The sequence below is a fragment of the Entelurus aequoreus genome, linkage group LG20, assembly GCF_033978785.1.
Source record: "Entelurus aequoreus isolate RoL-2023_Sb linkage group LG20, RoL_Eaeq_v1.1, whole genome shotgun sequence".
NCBI lineage: Eukaryota > Metazoa > Chordata > Actinopteri > Syngnathiformes > Syngnathidae > Entelurus > Entelurus aequoreus.
The window spans coordinates 49,443,391-49,466,098 of NC_084750.1; the positions used below are offsets into that span (position 1 = coordinate 49,443,391).

The 22,708-nt window shown below is 38.3% G+C and overlaps 2 protein-coding genes across 6 annotated transcripts in view; one reads left to right on the plus strand and one right to left on the minus strand.

The window, feature by feature from the left end:
- Window positions 1-22,708, minus strand: part of LOC133636330 (zinc finger protein 25-like) — a 1,044,419-nt gene that overhangs the window by 1,004,430 nt on the left and 17,281 nt on the right. Inside the window, exon 4 of one of the 2 annotated variants that reach the window (XM_062030266.1) lies at window positions 5,321-6,975. The exons of the other annotated variant lie outside the window; for it this stretch is intronic. Coding sequence (XP_061886250.1) covers window positions 5,756-6,975 — 1,220 coding nt within the window. The 3' untranslated portion in view covers window positions 5,321-5,755. Of the gene's footprint in view, window positions 1-5,320; window positions 6,976-22,708 lie in introns of those variants that run through there. 2 annotated transcript variants of the gene reach the window in all.
- Window positions 1-22,708, plus strand: part of LOC133636332 (zinc finger protein 25-like) — a 341,291-nt gene that overhangs the window by 232,318 nt on the left and 86,265 nt on the right. The gene's annotated exons all lie outside the window — the stretch shown is intronic.

The window sequence follows — 22,708 nt, forward strand, 5'->3', positions numbered from 1 at the left end:
GTATCTGAGTCTGAAAATGACATCATCTCTGTGATAACGAACCCTGGCCGCAGTTCTGTTAGGTACTCATCTGGACTGTGGAATCATTGGCACACATGTTTGTAGGTCAGAAACTGACATTTGGGCTTTATGTTTTTTATTGTTTTTATGTTTTATTATTTTGTTTTTAATGTATTGTTTTATGTTTTTATATGTTTAATGGATCTTAAAGGTCTGCAATAAAGATGGATTGATATGCATTTACCAAACAAAATGCAAAACGTTAAATCAGTGCACGTATTTAAAGGCCTACTGAAAGCCACTACTAGCGACCACGCAGTCTGATAGTTTATATATCAATGATGAAATCTTAACATTGCAACACATGCCAATACGGCCGGGTTAACTTATAAAGTGACATTTTAAATTTCCCGCGAAACTTCCGCTTGAAAACGTCTATGTATGATGACGTATGCGCGTGACGTCAATGGTTGAAACGGAAGTATTGGGACACATTGAATCCAATACAAAAAGCTCTGTTTTCATCGCAAAATTCCACAGTATTCTGGACATCTGTGTTGGTGAATCTTTTGCAATTTGTTTAATGAACAATGAAGACTGCAAAGAAGAAAGCTGTAGGTGGGATCGGTGTATTAGCGGCGGCTGCAGCAACAAAACCAGGAGGACTTTGATTTGGATAGCAGACGCGCTATCCGACGCTAGCCGCCGACCGCATCGATGATCGGGTGAAGTCCTTCGTCGCGCCGTCGATCGCTGGAACACAGGTGAGCACGGGTGTTGATGAGCAGATGAGGGCTGGCGTAGGTGGATAGCTAATGTTTTTAGCATAGCTCTGTGAGGTCCCGTAGCTAATTTAGCTTCAATGGCGTCGTTAGCAACAGAATTGTTAAGGTTCGCATTCTGGACTCTCATTTTCAAGAGGATATAGTATCCCAGGTGGTTTAAAATACAAATCCGTGATCCACAATAGAAAAAGAAGAAAGTGTGGAATCCAATGAGCCAGCTTGTACCTAAGTTACGGTCAGAGCGAAAAAAGATACGTCCTGCACTGCACTCTAGTCCTTCACTCTCATGTTCCTCATCCACGAATCTTTCATCCTCGCTCAAATTAATGGGGTAATCGTTGCTTTCTCGGTCCGAATCTCTCTCGCTGCTGGTGTAAACAATGGGGAAATGTGAGGAGCCTTTCAACCTGCGACGTCACGCTACTTCCGGTACAGGCAAGGCTTTTTTATCAGCGACCAAAAGTTACAAACTTTATCGTCGATGTTCTCTACTAAATCCTTTCAGCAAAAATATGGCAATATCGCGAAATGATCAAGAATGACACATAAAATGGATCTGCTATCACCGTTTAAAAAAGAAAAATTCATTTCAGTAGGCCTTTAAAGTTACTTTTAAATGACATGATGGAGTAAAAAGATGTAAACAAACCTGATCTGAGTAGCACAACTTGAGGTTTGAAAACAGCATCCAGTAGTTCTTGTTGACGCTCTTTTTCCTCTTCCGTCCCTCTTTGTACTCTGCTATGGTTCTTTCAAACACTCCAAATATTTCTTCAACGACAGAATTTAGTCTCAACTTTCTGACTGGACACATTTTTTAAAGAAACAAAACCTGTGTGTTGCTAACTTCCGGCTTTTCTTCTTCGCTGGTTTCTCGCTGCAACGATCAAACGCGCGGACTTAAAGCTGATTTTAAAAGTTGAATTAAGATCAATCAATTAATCATTCAAAGTTTATGTATATAGCCCTTAATCAGGAGTGTCTCAAAGGGCTGCACAAGCCACAAGGACATCCCACATCAGGGCAAGAAAAAACTCACTAAAAAAGTCAACCCAATGGGCACAAAGAGAAACCTTGGAGAGGACCATAGATGTGGGGGTTCTGGGGAGCCTGGCTGCCCTGACGGAACAATTGCTGCAGGGTACATGAGAGACTCCTGGGAGAAATGGAGAATTATGTGCCTCTCAGTGCTTACCATCCAGGACGTGGAAGTCCTCTACCTATTTGGAACCGTGATCGCTGGCCATCTGCTGATTGGGCTGGGCATTGCTTTGGTGTATCCTCAAATTCGGTGGATGATGGCAGACATTTAAGGAGCCCAAAGGCTGCCCGTCACAATGGAAGACATGGGTCGAGCTGTGGGAACACAGACTGTGGCCATTTCAGAACTGAATCGTAAGATGGATCAGGACTCTCTCCAGAGACTGCAGCACTTGCAGAACTCTGCTGCTCGTCTTTTAACCAAAACCAAATGACGTGAACACATTACCCCTGTACTGGCTTCCCTTCATTGGCTCCCAGTTACTTTTAGAGTTCAATTTAAAATTGTACTTATTGTTTTTAAATGCTTACACCAAGAAGCCCCGCCCTATCTTATTGAACTACTGCAGCCTTATTGCCCCAGCAGGACCCTGAGGTCTTCAGACCAGCTCCTCCGGGCTGTCCTAACAACTAGGCTAATACCAGAGGAGATGGATCCTTCTCAGTGTCAGGGCCCAGACTGTGGAACAACCTTCCACTATCTATTAGATCCTCCCAGTCTCTGACACTATTTCAATATAAAAACATATTTTTACTCCCTGGCATTCAAATCCAGTCAGGCAGGATCTTGGCTGTTTTTTATCATTTCTTGTTTTATCCTTTTGTATTTATTTATTACATTTTAGTATTTTAGGTGATATATTCTGCTCTTCTTTTAAGGTATATTTGACTATTGTATTGTATTCATCCTCCTATGTTACCATGTTAATGTGACACTATGTGCACCTTATGTCTTATGTCTGTACAGCACTTTGGCCAACTGAGGTTGTTTTAAATGTGACATATAAATAAATGAAGTGAACACATCATTTAGTTTTTCCACTGGGGGGGACCAGACAAGCTCTGCTTCTTCCACTCATGTTGGACGCTTGATCACTTGAGCAAAAGTTGTGCTTGTAAAGTTTTGACATGTTTCAAATAAATACATTGCAAGTGAACATTAATAATAAGTAATTTTTGTTTGTATGCCAACTTTGCGGAGCAGCTCTTCACAGCATCACCTCGCTAGTTAGCTTAACGTTAGCATCTTCCATGTTACATCATAACGATGTTGAATAAATGTGTTTGTGTGCCTTACACACGGACTTGTTATTGGCTAACATATATACACATCATTTGTGCTAAATGTTTTGACTTTATTAACCTCCAGTCTTCACACAGTGAGCGTAGAAATGAGTTTAACATTGGGGGGACATCAATTTATATCCCAAAATAATGTTAGGACAAATAAATGATGACACAGTATCAGTATCAGTCTATGTTAAGCATTTTATGTAGCATTCCCATTTTACACTTTTTACTGAACTCTTGTGAAATATCCACTGTCATGTTACTCTTTATAGTTCATTAATTAGTCAATTAATAAAATATTTACTGAGTCCTGCTGCTAGTTCCCTTTTTGTGGTGTCATTTTGTTACCTGCTAAGGAAAGTATTTGATGTTAAATATATATATAATCCTCCATATTGGCAGCCATAGTCATTCATTTATTCAGCAGAGCATTAAAACTTGGATCTGACAAAAAGTCAACACAAATGCAGTCTTCCTCGCTTATAAAACATGATAGCAACATGCATCTGCTAGCTCATGCTCGCCCCCACTTCTCAGTATGGCGAGTTGGAGTACTACAAGAGGCACTCTAATACAGTGCTTAAAGGCCTACTGAAAGCCACTACTACTGACCACGCAGTCTGATAGTTTATATGTCAATGATGAAATCTTAACATTGCAACACATGCCAATACGGCCGGGTTAACTTATAAAGTGACATTTTAAATTTCCCGCTAAACTTCCGGTTGAAAAACTCCTTTGGATATGATGTATGCGCGTGACGTCACGACTGCAACGGAAGTATTCGTACCCAATGTGTCACCATACAAAAAGCTCTGTTTTCATCGAACAATTCCACAGTATTCTGGACATCTGTGTTGGTGAATCTTTTGCAATTTGTTTAATGAACAATGGAGATTGCAAAGAATACATTTGTAGATGGGATCAGTGTATTAGCGGCTGGCTGTAGCAACACAAAAGGAGTACTTACTTGGATAGCAGACGCCTAGCCGATGCTAGCCGCCAACCGCACGGATGATCGGGTGAAGTCCTTCGTCGCTCCGTCGATCGCTGGAACGCAGGTGAGCACGGGTGTTGATGAGCAGATGAGGGCTGGCTGGCATAGGTGGAGCGCTAATGTTTTTATTATAGCTCTGTGAAGTCCGGTTGCTAAGTTGCTAAGTTAGCTTCAATGGCGTCGTTAGCAACAGCATTGTTAAGCTTTGCCAGGCTGAGAATTATTAACCGTGTAGTTACATGTACATGGTTTAATAGTATTGTTGATCTTCTGTCTATCCTTCCAGTCAGGGATTTATTTATTTTGTTTCTATCTGCATTTGAACCAGATGCTATCACGTTAGCTCAGTAGCTAAAGAGCTTCGCTGATGTATTGTTGTGGAGATAAAAGTCACTGTGAATGTCCATTTCGCGTTCTCGACTCTCATTTTCAAGAGGATATAGTATCCCAGGTGGTTTAAAATACAAATCCGTGATCCACAATAGAAAAAGGAGAGAGTGTGGAATCCAATGAGCCAGCTTGTACCTAAGTTACGGTCAGAGCGAAAAAAGATATGTCTTGCACTGCATCTAGTCCTTCACTCTCACGTTGCTCATCCACGAATCTTTCATCCTGGCTCAAATTAATGGGGTAATCGTCGCTTTCTCGGTCCGAATCTCTCTCGCTCCATTGTAAACAATGGGGAATTGTGAGGAATTCTAGCTCCTGTGACGTCACGCTACTTCCGGTATAGGCAAGGCTTTTTTTAATCAACGACCAAAAGTTGCGAACTTTACCGTCGTTGTTCTCTACTAAATCCTTTCAGCAAAAATATGGCAATATCGCAAAATGATCAAGTATGACACATAGAATGGATCTGATATCCCCGTTTAAATTTAAAAAAATAATTTCAGTAGGCCTTTAAATCTGTATTTTTAGTCTTATTATCAAGGAATAATGAGGTCACACTTATATTAAAACATTAATGCTAAAGTTTTGTCCAGTATTGGACCGTTACTGCCTGATGATGATGATGATGATGATAAAAAGATGTACCTGTGCAAGTGAACAATTGGATCCACAAGGGACAACAACCCTTTCCACAGACTACACACACATCAGAAACATAAATGTTAGAAGCCTACAACAATATATGTGAAGAAGACTTTAGTATTAAAAGTGAAGATGTGAGGTGAAATAAGTAGAAATGCAGCAATAAAAACAAGCAACTCCACTCACGATGGCTCTAAAGTTCAGTGATGTGTTGCTAACTTCAGCATTTTTCTTCTTTGTTGATGTTTTGCAGTAGTTAACATCCATGATGTAACAATGCTGCTAATCTACCACAGTCCACATTTTGTTAACCATTTTATTCATTCATACTTTTAATTGGATAATAACATCAATAAAATGCAATCAAAAAAATTTGTGGAAAAAAAACGAATTAAAAAAATAAGATGTCCCCTCTTTAACAATGACAAAATAGAATAAAATAGTAGCTACATATATAATATTCAATACATGCACACAAGTTAAAAAGTAAGTACAGGACAACATATAAGACTAGAAGATGAGAAGCACTACATACAACATCAAATATACATTCTTATTAAACATGCTGTGTTTTTAAACTACATTTAGCACAATCACTGTTTAAGTCTTTTTAAATCCCTGCAGCTTCCATGACTGTTACACACTTGTGTTTACTCACCTGCTGCCTAAACCTGAACATCTTATCACACACAGTGCAACTAAACGGTTTCTCACCTGTGTGTGTTCTCATGTGTATGGTCATGATTTGCTTGCTGGAGAAACTCTTCTTACAAACAGAGCAAGCAAAAGGTTTCTCACCTGTGTGTGTTCTCATGTGCAATATAATTTCCATCTTAGTGCTGAATCTTTTAGCACAAGCTGAGCAAATAAAAGGTTTCTCTCTAGTGTGTGTTCTCATGTGTCTGTCCATGTTTTCCTTTCTGGAGAAACTCTTCTTACAAACAGAGCAAGTAAAAGGTTTCTCACCTGTGTGTGTTCTCATGTGTAATATAATTTCCTTTTTAGTGTTGAATCTTTTAGCACAAGCTAAGCAAGGAAAAGGTTTCTCTCCAGTGTGTGTTCTCATGTGTGTGGTCATGCAACGCTTTCTGGAGAAACTGATCTTACAAACGGAGCAAATAAAAGGTTTCTCCCCAGTATGTATTCTCATGTGTGTGGTCATGTCACCCTTTGTGGAGAAACAATTCTTACAAACAGAGCAAGTAAAAGGTTTCTCTCCAGTGTGTGTTCTCATGTGTGTGGTCATTTCACCCTTTGTGGAGAAACTCTTCTTACAAACAGAGCAAATAAAAGGTTTCTCTCCAGTGTGTGTTCTCATGTGTCTGGTCATGTGTTCCTTTTGGGAGAAATTCTTCTTACAAACAGAGCAAAAAAAAGGTTTCTCTCCAGTATGTGTTCTCATGTGTCTTGTACAATCACTCTTCATTCTAAATGATTTCCCACATTGAGAGCAGTCAAAGTGTTTGTTGTTAGTGTGATGTCTCGTATCACCTTTAGAGTCATTTTGACTCTCCAAAGGTTTTTGGATGTGGTCACTGTGATCAGAAGAGTGTGACATCATGTGGTCCATGTCTGACAGTGGAGCAAAGATGCTGTCTGGTTCTGACTTTATATCTTCACAATGCTCTCCATCAGCTTCTGTGATGTGTTGACTTACAAGCTCCGCCCCTCTGTTCTCCTCACTTTGACTGTGATGAAGCTGTAAGGACTGAGCTTCATCTTCATCATGAAGCTGCTCCTCTTTAATGTGGGAGGGGGCCTGTAGCTCCTTCTGTCCCACACTGGTGTGCCACTCCTCTTCATGACTCCCCGCTGACACCTGCTGGACGTCTGCAGAACAAATGAGGTGTTACTGTATTGAAGTTTGCAGTTTTCAAACTATTGACATGTGAGCTAGTTCAAATAGACAGTGATGGGCAAGCTACCTGGACAATGTAGTAAGCTAAGCTACAAGTTACTCTCAATTAAATGGAGCTAAGCTATCCTCAGAGAATTGGAGCACGCTACACTACAAGCTACACTGCAAAAGTAGCTTTTATAGAATTTATATATATATATATATATATATATATATATATATATATATATATATATATATATATATATATATATATATATATATATATATATATATATATATTGGCCCACATGTATAATATCAATGTTTATGTTGTCCATGGAAAGAAGTTAGTAAGAAGCAAAAGAAAAACAACCAACCATGGATGACAAAAGGACTGAAAAATGCTTGTCACAAAAAAAAGACATTATATGGAATATTAATAACACAGACATCTATAGAGGCAGAAAATAAGTATAAGAAATATAAAAAACAGCTAATTGGTATACTAGGAACATGTAAGAAGGAATACTACATACAATTATTAAAGAAGAACAGAAACAACATGAGAGCAACATCCTAAATAGCATCATTAAAGGCCTACTGAAAGCCACTACTACCGACCACGCAGTCTGATAGTTTATATATCAATGATGAAATCTTAACATTATAACACATGCCAATACGGCCGGGTTAACTTATAAAGTGACATTTTAAATTGCCGCTAAACTTCCGGTTCGAAACGCCTCTGAGGATGACGTATGCGCGTGACGTAGCCCGGCGAACACGGGTATGCCTTCCACATTGAAGCCAATACGAAAAAGCTCTGTTTTCATTTCATAATTCCACAGTATTCTGGACATCTGTGTTCGTGAATCTGTTTCAATCATGTTCATTGCATTATGGAGAAGGAAGCTGAGCAAGCAAAGAAGAAAGTTGTCGGTGCGAAATGGACGTATTTTTCGAACGTAGTAGGCAACAACAGTACACAGCCGGCGCTTCTTTGTTTACATTCCCGAAAGATGCAGTCAAGATGGAAGAACTCGGATAACAGAGACTCTAACCAGGAGGACTTTTGACTTGGATACACAGACGCCTGTAGAGAACTGGGACAACACAGACTCTTACCAGGATTACTTTGATTTGGATGACAAAGACGCAGACGTGCTACTGTGAGTATGCAGCTTTGGCTTTTTTTTGCGTATGTACGTAACTTTTTTAAAATATATAAGCTTTATGAACCTTGGGTTAGGTGAACGGTCTTTTGGGCTGAGTGATTGTGTGTGTTGATCAGGTGTTTGAATTGTATTGGCGTGTTCTATGGAGCTAGGAGCTAGCAGAGGAGCTAGGAGCTAGCATAACACGTACCGTACCGTACGTGCGCGTCACGTACGTAACTTTTTAAAAATATATAAGCTTTATGAACCTTGGGTTAGGTGAACGGTCTTTTGGGCTGAGTGATTGTGTGTGTTGATCAGGTGTTTGAATTGTATTGGCGTGTTCTATGGAGCTAGGAGCTAGCAGAGGAGCTAGGAGCTAGCATAACACGTACCGTACCGTACGTGCGCGTCACGTACGTAACTTTTTAAAAATATATAAGCTTTATGAACCTTGGGTTAGGTGAACGGTCTTTTGGGCTGAGTGATTGTGTGTGTTGATCAGGTGTTTGAATTGTATTGGCGTGTTCTATGGAGCTAGGAGCTAGCAGAGGAGCTAGGAGCTAGCATAACAAACACGCAGGTGTTATTATGCAGGATTAATTTGTGGCATATTAAATATAAGCCTGGTTGTGTTGTGGCTAATAGAGTATATATATGTCTTGTGTTTATTTACTGTTGTAGTCATTCCCAGCTGAATATCAGGTCACCCCCGGCTCTCACAGCATCTTCCCTATCTGAATAGCTTCAACTCCCCACTAGTCCTTCACTTGCACTTTACTCATCCACAAATCTTTCATCCTCGCTCAAATTAATGGGGAAATTGTCGCTTTCTCGGTCCGAATCTCTCTCACTTCATGCGGCCATCATTGTAAACAATAGGGAACTTTGCGTATATGTTCAACTGACTACGTCACGCTACTTCCGGTAGGGGCAAGCCTTTTTTTTATCAGATACCAAAAGTTGCAATCTTTATCGTCGTTGTTCTATACTAAATCCTTTCAGCAAAAATATGGCAATATCGCGAAATGATCAAGTATGACACATAGAATAGATCAGTGCGTCTCCCATAACAATGTGACCTCGGACTATGTCAAGGTAACGTGCGGAGTCCCCCAGGGTTCGGTTCTTGGCCCTGCACTCTTTAGTATTTACATGCTGCCGCTGGGTGACATCATACGCAAGTACGGTGTTAGCTTTCACTGTTATGCTGATGACACCCAACTCTACATGCCCCTAAAGCTGACCAACACGCCGGACTGTAGTCAGCTGGAGGCGTGTCTTAATGAAATTAAACAATGGATGTCCGCTAACTTTTTGCAACTCAACGCTAAGAAAACGGAAATACTGATTATCGGTCCTGCTAGACACCAACATCTATTTAATAATACCACCTTAACATTTGACAACCAAACAATTAAACAAGGAGACTCGGTAAAGAATCTGGGTATTATCTTCCACCCAACTCTCTCGTTTGAGTCACACATTAAGAGTGTTACTAAAACGGCCTTCTTTCATCTCCGTAATATCGCTAAAATTCGTTCCATCTTGTCCACTAGCGACGCTGAGATCATTATTCATGCGTTCGTTACGTCTCGTCTCGATTACTGTAACGTATTATTTTCGGGCCTCCCTATGTCTAGCATTAATAGATTACAGTTGGTACAAAATGCGGCTGCAAGGCTTTTGACAAGAACAAGAAAGTTTGATCATATTACGCCTATACTGGCTCACTTGCACTGGCTTCCTGTGCACTTAAGATGCGACTTTAAGGTTTTACTACTTACGTATAAAATATTACACGGTTTAGCTCCAGCCTATCTCGCCGATTGTATTGTACCATATGTCCCGACAAGAAATCCGCGTTCAAAGAACTCCGGCTTATTAGTGATTCCCAGAGCCAAAAAAAAGTCTGCGGGCTATAGAGCGTTTTCTATTCGGGCTCCAGTACTATGGAATGCCCTCCCGGTAACAGTTAGAGATGCTACCTCAGTAGAAGCATTTAAGTCCCATCTTAAAACTCATTTGTATAATCTAGCCTTTAAATAGACCCCCCCTTTTTTAGACCAGTTGATCTGCCGTTTCTTTTCTTCTCTCCTCTTCTCCCCTGTCCCTTGCGAGGGGGAGTTGCATAGGTCCGGTGGCCATGGATGAAGTGCTGGCTGTCCAGAGCCGGGACCCCGGGTGGACCACTAGCCTGTGCATCGGTTGGGGACATCTCTGCGCTGCTGACCCGTCTCCGCTCGGGATGGTTTCCTGTTGGCCCCGCTGTGGACTGGACTCCCGCTGATGTGTTGGATCCACTGTGGACTGGACTTTCACAATGTTATGTCAGACCCACTCGACATCCGTTGCTTTCGGTCTCCCCTAGAGGGGGGGGGTTACCCACATATGCGGTCCTCTCCAAGGTTTCTCATAGTCATTCACCGACGTCCCACTGGGGTGAGTTTTTCCTTGCCCGTATGTGGGCTCTGTACCGAGGATGTCGTTGTGGCTTGTACAGCCCTTTGAGACACTTGTGATTTAGGGCTATATAAATAAACATTGATTGATTGATTGATCCCCGTTTAAATAAAAAAAATTCATTTCAGTAGGCCTTTAAAAATGCTGCTAAGAAAGATTACCCCCAGTACTTTCTACATGGAAATACAAAAAATGACAATATGAACCAAATAGTTGAACGTTTTAATCAAATCAAATCAAATCAAATAGACTTTATTTATAAAGCACATTTAAAATTTACCACAGGGGTAGCCAAAGTGCTGTACAATGGGCAGGTTAAAAATAATACGAGAACCGAGCAAACACAACACAACACAAACAGAACACGATAAAAAATTAATAAATAAAATATAAAAACATAAAAAACATAAAAACAGGTTCACAGCAGGTGTATTATGGGGTTATAGTTATAATCCTATAATCTAAGACTTCAACTGATTGTAATGGAATTGATATGGAAACCATAAAAAAGGTTGTAGAAGATATCTCAGGACCATTCATGTATATTAGTAACCTATCATTTCAAATACCCAAACACAATGAAAATAGCTAAAGTTGCACCAATTTATAAGACTGGAGAAAAACACCAATTTACAAATTATAGACCTGTTTCTTTACTTCCACAGTTTTCTAAAATCATTGAAAAAGTGTCCAATAACAGATTAGAGAGTTTCACAAACAAACATAGAATACTAGAAGAGAACCAATATGGATACACAGCTAATGTTTCAACTTTGATGACTTTAATTGAAATGACAGAAGAAATGAGCAATGCAATAGATAGTAAAAAATGTGCAGCAGCAGTGTTGTTGAATCTAACTAAAGCATTTGACACAATTAATCACAATATTTTCATCCAAAAACTAGAAGGATCTGGCATCAGAGGGTTGGTCTTAAACTGGATAAGAAGTTATTTAACCAACAGGAAACAATACGTGAAGCTAGGCCAACACACTTCTACAACACTAAATATATCCTGTGGTGTACTTCAGGGATCAATACTAGGACCTACATTATTCAATCTCTATATAAATGACATTTGTAAAGTTATAAAGTTAGTATTATTTGCAGATGATACAACAGTGTTTTGTTCAGGAGAGAACACACAGAAGATAATACAAATAATAACAGAAGAAATGAACACATTAAAAAGATGCTTTGACAATCTTTGAATCTCAGTAAAAGTAAAATAATGCTATTTGGTAACAGTAGAAGAGAAAGTCAGACACAAATACAAATAGACGGAATATAAATTGAAAGAGTAAATGAAACCACATGTCTAGGTATAATAATTGATGATAAATTGAACTGGAAATGTCATGTAAAAAATATACAACATAAAGTAGCAAGAAACACGTCAATAATGAATAAAGCAAAACATGTTCTAGACCAAAAATGACTTCATATTCTCTACTGCTCACTAGTGTTACATATCTGACTTATTGTGTAGAAATATGGGAAATAAGTACAAAAGTACACTTCATTCATTAACTGTGTTACAAAAAAGATGAGTTATAATAATACATCATGTTGGATATAGACAACATACAAACACTTTATTTATTCAATCACAAATACTGAAATTCCACCACATAGTGAATTTGCAAACAGCTAAAATGATACACAAAGCAAACTATAACCTGCTAGCCAAGAATGTACAACAATTCTCCTCAACTAAAGAGGAGGAATATAATCTTAGAGAAAAATGTAATTTAAAACATTTGTATGCACGTACAACACTTAAGACCTTCAGTATATCAGTATGTGGAATTAAATGATGGAATGGATGAAGCAAAGCAATCAAACAATGTACTAATATGATCCACTTTAAGAAACTCTTCACACTTAAAGTGTTTACAAAGTACAAAGAAGAAGAACCATGATAAACATTCTCAATTTATTTCATCCATCATTCATTTTCTACATCATCTTACTCATCTCACCATATGAAATATAACTTACTTCACTCATTATTATTGATTTATTTTTATTGTGATTACTTATGGAGTATATTGTGAATACATTGACAACAGGAAGTCAACTAAAGTTTTAGCAACTGTTATGTAAAAGAAAAGTGGTAGGATTAAATAAGCTCTGCTTCTTCCTACTCCTTTTCCAACATGTTGAATAGACAAACTGGAAATTGTGATGTATCATGTTGTATGCATGCATGTGTGATGTATCATGTTGTATGCATGCATGTGTGATGTATCATGTTGTATGCATGCATGTGTGATGTATCATGTTGTATGCATGCATGTGTGATGTATCATGTTGTGTGCATGCATGTGTGATGTATCATGTTGTGTGCATGCATGTGTGATGTATCATGTTGTGTGCATGCATGTGTGATGTATCATGTTGTATGCATGCATGTGTGATGCATCATGTTGTATGCATGCATGTGTGATGTATCATGTTGTATGCATGCATGTGTGATGTATCATGTTGTATGCATGCATGTGTGATGTATCATGTTGTATGCATGCATGTGTGATGTATCATGTTGTATGCATGCATGTGTGATGTATCATGTTGTATGCATGCATGTGTGATGCATCATGTTGTATGCATGCATGTGTGATGTATCATGTTGTATGCATGCATGTGTGATGTATCATGTTTTATGCATGCATGTGTGATGTATCATGTTGTATGCATGCATGTGTGATGTATCATGTTGTATGCATGCATGTGTGATGCATCATGTTGTATGCATGCATGTGTGATGTATCATGCTGTATGCATGCATGTGTGATGTATCATGTTGTATGCATGCATGTGTGATGTATCATGTTGTATGCATGCATGTGTGATGTATCATGTTGTATGCATGCATGTGTGATGTATCATGTTGTATGCATGCATGTGTGATGCATCATGTTGTATGCATGCATGTGTGATGTATCATGTTGTATGCATGCATGTGTGATGTATCATGTTGTGTGCATGCATGTGTGATGTATCATGTTGTGTGCATGCATGTGTGATGCATCATGTTGTATGCATGCATGTGTGATGTATCATGTTGTATGCATGCATGTGTGATGTATCATGTTGTATGCATGCATGTGTGATGTATCATGTTGTATGCATGCATGTGTGATGTATCATGTTGTATGCATGCATGCGTGATGCATCATGTTGTATGCATGCATGTGTGATGTATCATGTTGTATGCATGCATGTGTGATGTATCATGTTGTATGCATGCATGTGTGATGCATCATGTTGTATGCATGCATGTGTGATGTATCATGCTGTATGCATGCATGTGTGATGTATCATGTTGTATGCATGCATGTGTGATGTATCATGTTGTATGCATGCATGTGTGATGTATCATGTTGTATGCATGCATGTGTGATGTATCATGTTGTATGCATGCATGTGTGATGCATCATGTTGTATGCATGCATGTGTGATGTATCATGTTGTATGCATGCATGTGTGATGTATCATGTTGTGTGCATGCATGTGTGATGTATCATGTTGTGTGCATGCATGTGTGATGCATCATGTTGTATGCATGCATGTGTGATGTATCATGTTGTATGCATGCATGTGTGATGTATCATGTTGTATGCATGCATGTGTGATGTATCATGTTGTATGCATGCATGTGTGATGTATCATGTTGTATGCATGCATGCGTGATGCATCATGTTGTATGCATGCATGTGTGATGTATCATGTTGTATGCATGCATGTGTGATGTATCATGTTGTATGCATGCATGTGTGATGTATCATGTTGTATGCTTGCATGTTCCAAATAAAGTCAAAGTCAAGTCAAGTCAAGTCAACTAACACTTGGTGGACATTCAAGCCACAAAATGCAAATGGAGTATTGTTGGTGTATTTTGGATGGTTATAGAGGACCTCCCATTGGCTCCATTGCAAGTGGACTTTTACTTACATTTATGAGTTAGAATTAGGGCTGGGTGATACATGGAATATACTGGATATATCGTGGGTTTGTCTCTGTGCGATATAAAAAATGACTATATGGTGATATTGGAGTATACGTTCTCACACAGTTGCTTTTAGCTGCAGGCATTACACTACAGCAAGGGTCACCAACCTTTTTGAAACCAAGGGCTACTTCTTGGGTAGTGATTAATGCGAAGGGCTACCAGTTTGATACACACTTAAATAAATTACCAGAAATAGCCAATTTTCTCAATTTACCTTAAACTCTATGTTATTATTAATAATTAATGATATTTATCTTTGTGGAAACACTGATCATCTTAATAAGTTAAAGTTAAAGTTAAAGTAGCAATGATTGTCACACACACACTAGGTGTGGTGAAATTTGTCCTCTGCATTTGACCCATCCCCTTGATCACCCCCTGGGAGGTGAGGGGAGCAGTGGGCAGCAGCGGTGCCGCGCCGGGGAATCATTTTTGGTGATTTAACCCCCAATTCAAACCCTTGATGCGGAGTGCCAAGCAGGGAGGTAATGGGTCCCATTTTTATAGTCTTTGGTATGACTCGGCCGGGGTTTGAACTCCCAACCTACCCATCTCAGGGCGGACACTCTAACCACTAGGCCACTGAGTAGAATGATTTTTCACATTAAATAAATATAGAAACAGATATATATCAATATGCAACACTTTATTTTTATATTTTCTCTATGTGCACATTTTTCAAATTGAACATTTTCAAGACAGTCTTGTGAAATCACAATATCCCATTTGAACTAGCTAGCCACTAACATATTTTTTTTAACAAATCATGAATTACTTTGCACCATGTTTGTACAAATAATAACTCATGTAAAATAAAAATTTAAATTAAAAATAATTTATGGAACATGATTAGTAATTTTTCCTGATTAAGAATAATTTTAGAATTTTGATGACATGTTTTAAATAGGTTAAAATCCAATCTGCACTTTGTTAGAATATATAACAAATTGGACCAAGCTATATTTCTAACAAAGACAAATCATTATTTCTTCTAGATTTTCCAGAACAAAAATTTTAAAATAAATTCAAAAGACTTTGAAATAAGATTTAAATTTGATTCTACAGATTTTCTAGATTTGCCAGAATATTTTTTTTTAATTTTAATCATAATAAATTTGAAGCAATATTTCACAAATATTCTTCGTCGAAAAAACACAAGCTAAAATGAAGAATTAAATTAAAATGTATTTATTATTCTTTAAAGGCAGCACGGTGGGAGAGGGGTTAGTGCGTCTGCCTCACAATACGAAGGTCCTGAATAGTCGTGAGTTCAATCCCGGCCTCGGGATCTTTCTGTGTGGAGTTGGCATGTTCTCCCCGTGACTGCGTGGGTTCCCTCCGGGTACTCCGGCTTCCTCCCACCTCCAAAGACATGCACCTGGGGATAAGTTGATTGGCAACACTAAATTGGCCCTAGTGCAGTGGTTCTCAAGCTTTTTTTGTCATCCCCCACTTTGGACAAGGGGGAGTTTTCAAGCCCCACCTGCCCCCATCGCCCCAACAGAACGCTAATGCCAAGCTTAACATTTTCAAATGTATTGAACATCAAGTAACATCAAGTTGTATACATTCAAACTCAATAACATAAAATAACATCAAGTTCAATAATACATAAAATAACTGTGCAGCTGTGGTATAACTTGCATCAAGTTCAATATCAAATAAAATAACTTGCATCAAGTTCAATAATACATAAAATAACTGTGCAGCTGTGGTATAACTTGCATCAAGTTCAAAATCAAATAAAATAACTTGCATCAAGTTCAAAATCAAATAAAATAACTTGCATCAAGTTCAATAATAAGTAAAACAAAAGTGTTATAACTTGCATCAAGTTCAATAATAAATCAAAAAGTGTTATAACTTGCATCAAGTTCAATAATAAATCAAAAAAAGTGTTATAACTTGCATCAAGTTCAATAATAAATCAAATAACTTGCATCAAGTTCAATAATAAATCAAATAACTTGCATCAAGTTCAATAATAAATAAAACAAAAGTGTTATAACTTGCATCAAGTTCAATAATAAATCAAAAAAAGTGTTATAACTTGCATCAAGTTCAATAATAAATCAAAAAAAGTGTTATAACGTGCATCAAGTTCAATAATAAATCAAAAAAAGTGTTATAACTTGCATCAAGTTCAATAATAAATCAAAAAAAGTGTTATAACTTGCATCAAGTTCAATAATAAATCAAAAAAGTGTTATAACTTGCATCAAGTTCAATAATAAATCAAATAACTTGCATCAAGTTCAATAATAAATAAAAAAAAAGTGTTATAACTTGCATTAAGTTCAATAATAAATCAAAAAAAGTGTTATAACGTGCATCAAGTTCAATAATAAATCAAAAAAAGTGTTATAACTTGCATCAAGTTCAATAATAAATCAAAAAAGTGTTATAACTTGCATCAAGTTCAATAATAAATCAAAAAAAGTGTTATAACTTGCATCAAGTTCAATAATACATCAAATAACTTGCATCAAGTTCAATCATAAATAAAACAAAAGTGTTATAACTTGCATCAAGTTTAATAATAAATCAAATAAAAGTGTTATAACTTGCATCAAGTTCAATAATAAATAAAATAACTTGCATCAAGTTCAATAATAAATAAAAATAAAAGTGCCACTTTGCAATCTTTGCACAAAAAAAAAGGAGGAGATAATGCATTTGGCAAGACAGGGCAAGTGAACATGAGTTTTACAGTACTCCAGCATTAGTGGCAGCAATGAGTCTGTTTTGCACTGCACAGCTTTTCAAATGGGGGTTGCAGGCTTGACACTGCCACTGTTAAAACCTCATTGAGTTCGGGGCTGAGCTGCCTTGACGCGAGTGCTTCCCGGTGAATGACACAGTGTGTCCAATGCGCATTTGGCGCAACCCTCTTTATTAGAGCCTGCAGCCCGTTTCTTGACTTTGCCATGGTCAGATCAGAGCAAAAGCCCACACAGTTTTCCCATTTAAGGTCGTGTTCTTAGAGGAAACTGCCCATTATCTTGAACAGCTCATCAGCAGTGGCTCTATTTTTTATGTATTTGCAAAACAGCAAATCCTCGCACAGTGACTCGCCATTTACAAAGCTTCCGCTTAGCCCCGCCCCCATTAGTTACTGTTGCAATGTCTGTCAAACTTTCGCTCCTACCTAGAAATGTAAAGCCTACAGGAAAAATAAGTCATTTACATTTACTTATATAGCGGATTTCCCAGACAGAATCACAAAGTGATTTACAGTGTGTATAGAAAATGAAAGCATAATAAAAAAAAAAAATCTAAGAATATAATAAAAAAAATTAAAGTTCAATTTCCTCCCGTTCCTCGCGCCCCACCTGTCATGTCTCTATTCCCCACCAGTGGGGCGCGCCCCACACTTTGAGAAACGCTGCCCTAGTGTGTGAATGTGAGTGTGAATGTTGTCTGTCTATCTGTGTTGGCCCTGTGATGAGGTGGCGACTTGTCCAGGGTGTACCCCGCCTTCCGCCCAATTGTAGCTGAGATAGGCTCCAGCTTCCCCCGCGACCCCGAAGGGAATAAGCGGTAGAAAATGGATGGATATTATTCTTTACAATAAAAATTAAAAAATTACTTGAACATTGATTTAAATTGTCAGGAAAGAAGAGGAAGGAATTTAAAAGGTAAAAAGGTATATGTGTTTAAAAATCCTAAAATCATTTTTAAGGTTGTATTTTTTCTCTAAAATTGTCTTTCTGAAAGTTATAAGAAGCAAATTTAAAAAAAAAAAGAATTTATTTAAACAAGTGAAGACCAAGTCTTTAAAATGTTTTTTTGGATTTTCAAATTCTATTTGAGTTTTGTCTCTCTTAGAATTAAAAATGTCAAGCAAAGCGAGACCATCTTGCTAGTTGTGGGGAGGCAGGGCCGGCGGACCGACGGCACCCGCTCCAAGATGGCCGCGAGGAGGCGTGGACGAGTGAGCGGCAAGGCGGGGCGCACTGGGAGCGACGCCGCAATCAGCATAAGGTGCGTGGCGCGCGCAGCTGTGGACAGTGCAATCACCCTTTTGGACCGTATAAAAGGGTGCATCAAGAGAGGAGACGGAGAAAGATGGCGGACGGGAGGAATCTATCCTCTGCTGCCACGCAAACGACGGCGACGTGCTGCTGAAAAGCAGACGGCGGACGGAAGGAAACCATTTGGTGCTCACGTGAGAAAAAAGGCAGCTGCTGAAAAGCATGCAAAAGACTCTGTGATTGAAATAATAAAGAAGTCTAAACCGTCTCACGACAATGTCTTCCCTGGATGGTCCTGAGAACCCGCACCACAGTCAGGACTGTCACACTAGTAAATAAATACAATTTAAAAATAGAGGCAGCTCACTGGTAAGTGCTGCTATTTGAGTTATTTTTAGAACAGGCCAGCGGGCTACTCATCTGGTCCTTACGGGCGACCTGGTGCCCGCGGGCACCGCGTTGGTGACTCCTGCACTACAGGCTCTTCTCACTCTTTCTTGTGTCTCCTTCTCACAGAGACATAAAACAAGCGCACCTTCTTACATACGTCACATACTGTCACGTGTGCAACGTCATACGCTCTCACGGAGCAGACAGGTAGCGGCATGGTAACGTTAGCTGTGGTGCTAGTGGTAATACGAGAGAAAGAAGGTGCCAATCAGGTAACAAATGAAGGAATAATTCATTCCCAAGACAAACAGCAGGGGGTCCATCGTCTGGTGGTGGTTTGGCTTCAAGCAGGTAGATGGTGAACAAGTATGCGGCAAAAGCGTTGCTACAAAAAGTAGCAGCACTGCTAATGTAGCATCATTTAAAAAGTCACCCGCTAGAGAATGAAGAGTGCTTGAAACTCTGCATGTCAACATCTCCGTTCAGTGCCACACCCACAAAATGCCCAAGCAACCATTTCCACATCAACACCGTATGAAACAAATAGTCAACAACAGAAGGAGATAACGTCCGCAGGAACCTACCACATAGTGAAGGACATACACTATTTGATGTCCTATTATGCAGCTCATTTTTATTTGACACTTACTGAAATATCTTGTGTGACATCATGCACAAAAGTGAACTAATAGCTTGTTTTAAAATGTCTCTGACAATCTTGCACTTTCTGTTTTGAAATGACATGAATGTTTGTGCCACTGCTTAATAACTGTTTAATAAATACACTTTTGCTAAATTGACTTAGTTGTGGTTTCCCTCTCTGCATGAAAGTTTAAAAGTAGCATATATTAATGCAGTATGAAGAAGAATGTTTTAATGTAGACACATAGAATCATCATACTGCTGTGATTATATGCATCAAGTGTTCATTCAAGGCTAAGGCAAAATATCCACATATATATGGTGTATCATGACATGGCCTAAACATATCCACATATATATGGTGTATCGTGACATGGACTAAACATATCCACATATATATGGTGTATCGTGACATGGCCTAAACATATCCACATATATATGGTGTATCGTGACATGGCCTAAACATATCCACATATATATGGTGAATCGTGACATGGCCTAAACATATCCACATATATATGGTGAATCGTGACATGGACTAAACATATCCACATATATATGGTGAATCGTGACATGGACTAAACATATCCACATATATATGGTGTATCGTGACATGGACTAAACATATCCACATATATATGGTGTATCGTGACATGGACTAAACATATCCACATATATATGGTGTATCGTGACATGGCCTAAACATATCCACATATATATGGTGTATCGTGACATGGACTAAACATATCCACATACATATGGTGTATCGTGACATGGCTTAAACATATCCACATATATATGGTGTATCGTGACATGGACTAAACATATCCACATATATATGGTGTATCGTGACATGGACTAAACATATCCACATATATATGGTGTATCGTGACATGGCCTAAACATATCCACATATATATGGTGTATCGTGACATGGACTAAACATATCCACATATGTATGGTGTATCGTGACATGGCCTAAACATATCCACATATATATGGTGTATCGTGACATGGCCTAAACATATCCACATATATATGGTGTATCGTGACATGGCCTAAACATATCCACATATATATGGTGTATCGTGACAAGGACTAAACATATCCACAAATATATGGTGTATCGTGACATGGCCTAAACATATCCACATATATATGGTGTATCGTGACATGGCCTAAACATATCTACATATATATGGTGTATCGTGACAAGGACTAAACATATCCACAAATATATGGTGTATCGTGACATGGACTAAACATATCCACATATATATGGTGTATCGTGACATGGACTAAACATATCCACATATATATGGTGTATCGTGACATGGCCTAAACATATCCACATATATATGGTGTATCGTGACATGGCCTAAACATATCCACATATATATGGTGTATCGTGACATGGCCTAAACATATCCACATATATATGGTGTATTGTGACATGGCCTAAACATATCCACATATATATGGTGTATCGTGACATGGCCTAAACATATCCACAAATATATGGTGTATCGTGACAAGGACTAAACATATCCACAAATATATTTTGTATCGTGACATGGACTAAACATATCCACATATATATGGTGTATCGTGACATGGACTAAACATATCCACATATATATGGTGTATCGTGACATGGACTAAACATATCCACATATATATGGTGTATGGTGACATGGCCTAAACATACCCACATATATATGGTGTATCGTGACATGGACTAAACATATCCACATATATATGGTGTATCGTGACATGGCCTAAACATATCCACATATATATGGTGTATCGTGACATGGCCTAAACATATCCACATATATATGGTGTATCGTGACATGGCCTAAACATATCCACAAATATATGGTGTATCGTGACAAGGACTAAACATATCCACAAATATATGGTGTATCGTGACATGGACTAAACATATCCACATATATATGATGTATCGTGACATGGACTAAACATATCCACATATATATGGTGTATCGTGACATGGCCTAAACATACCCACATATATATGGTGTATCGTGACATGGCCTAAACATATCCACATATATATGGTGTATCGTGACATGGCCTAAACATATCCACATATATATGGTGTATCGTGACATGGCCTAAACATATCCACAAATATATGGTGTATCGTGACAAGGACTAAACATATCCACAAATATATGGTGTATCGTGACATGGACTAAACATATCCACATATATATGGTGTATCGTGACATGGACTAAACATATCCACATATATATGATGTATCGTGACATGGACTAAACATATCCACATATATATGGTGTATCGTGACATGGACTAAACATATCCACATATATATGGTGTATGGTGACATGGCCTAAACATATCCACATATATATGGTGTATCGTGACATGGCCTAAACATATCCACGTATATATGGTGTATCGTGACATGGCCTAAACATATCCACATATATATGGTGTATCGTGACATGGCCTAAACATATCCACAAATATATGGTGTATCGTGACAAGGACTAAACATATCCACATATATATGGTGTATCGTGACATGGCCTAAACATATCCACATATATATGGTGTATCGTGACATGGCCTAAACATATCCACAAATATATGGTGTATCGTGACAAGGACTAAACATATCCACAAATATATGGTGTATCGTGACATGGACTAAACATATCCACATATATATGGTGTATCGTGACATGGACTAAACATATCCACATATATATGATGTATCGTGACATGGACTAAACATATCCACATATATATGGTGTATCGTGACATGGACTAAACATATCCACATATATATGGTGTATCGTGACATGGCCTAAACATATCCACTTATATATGGTGTATCGTGACATGGCCTAAACATATCCACATATATATGGTGTATCGTGACATGGCCTAAACATATCCACATATATATGGTGTATGGTGACATGGCCTAAACATATCCACATATATATGGTGTATGGTGACATGGCCTAAACATATCCACATATATATGGTGTATCGTGACATGGCCTAAACATATCCACATATATATGGTGT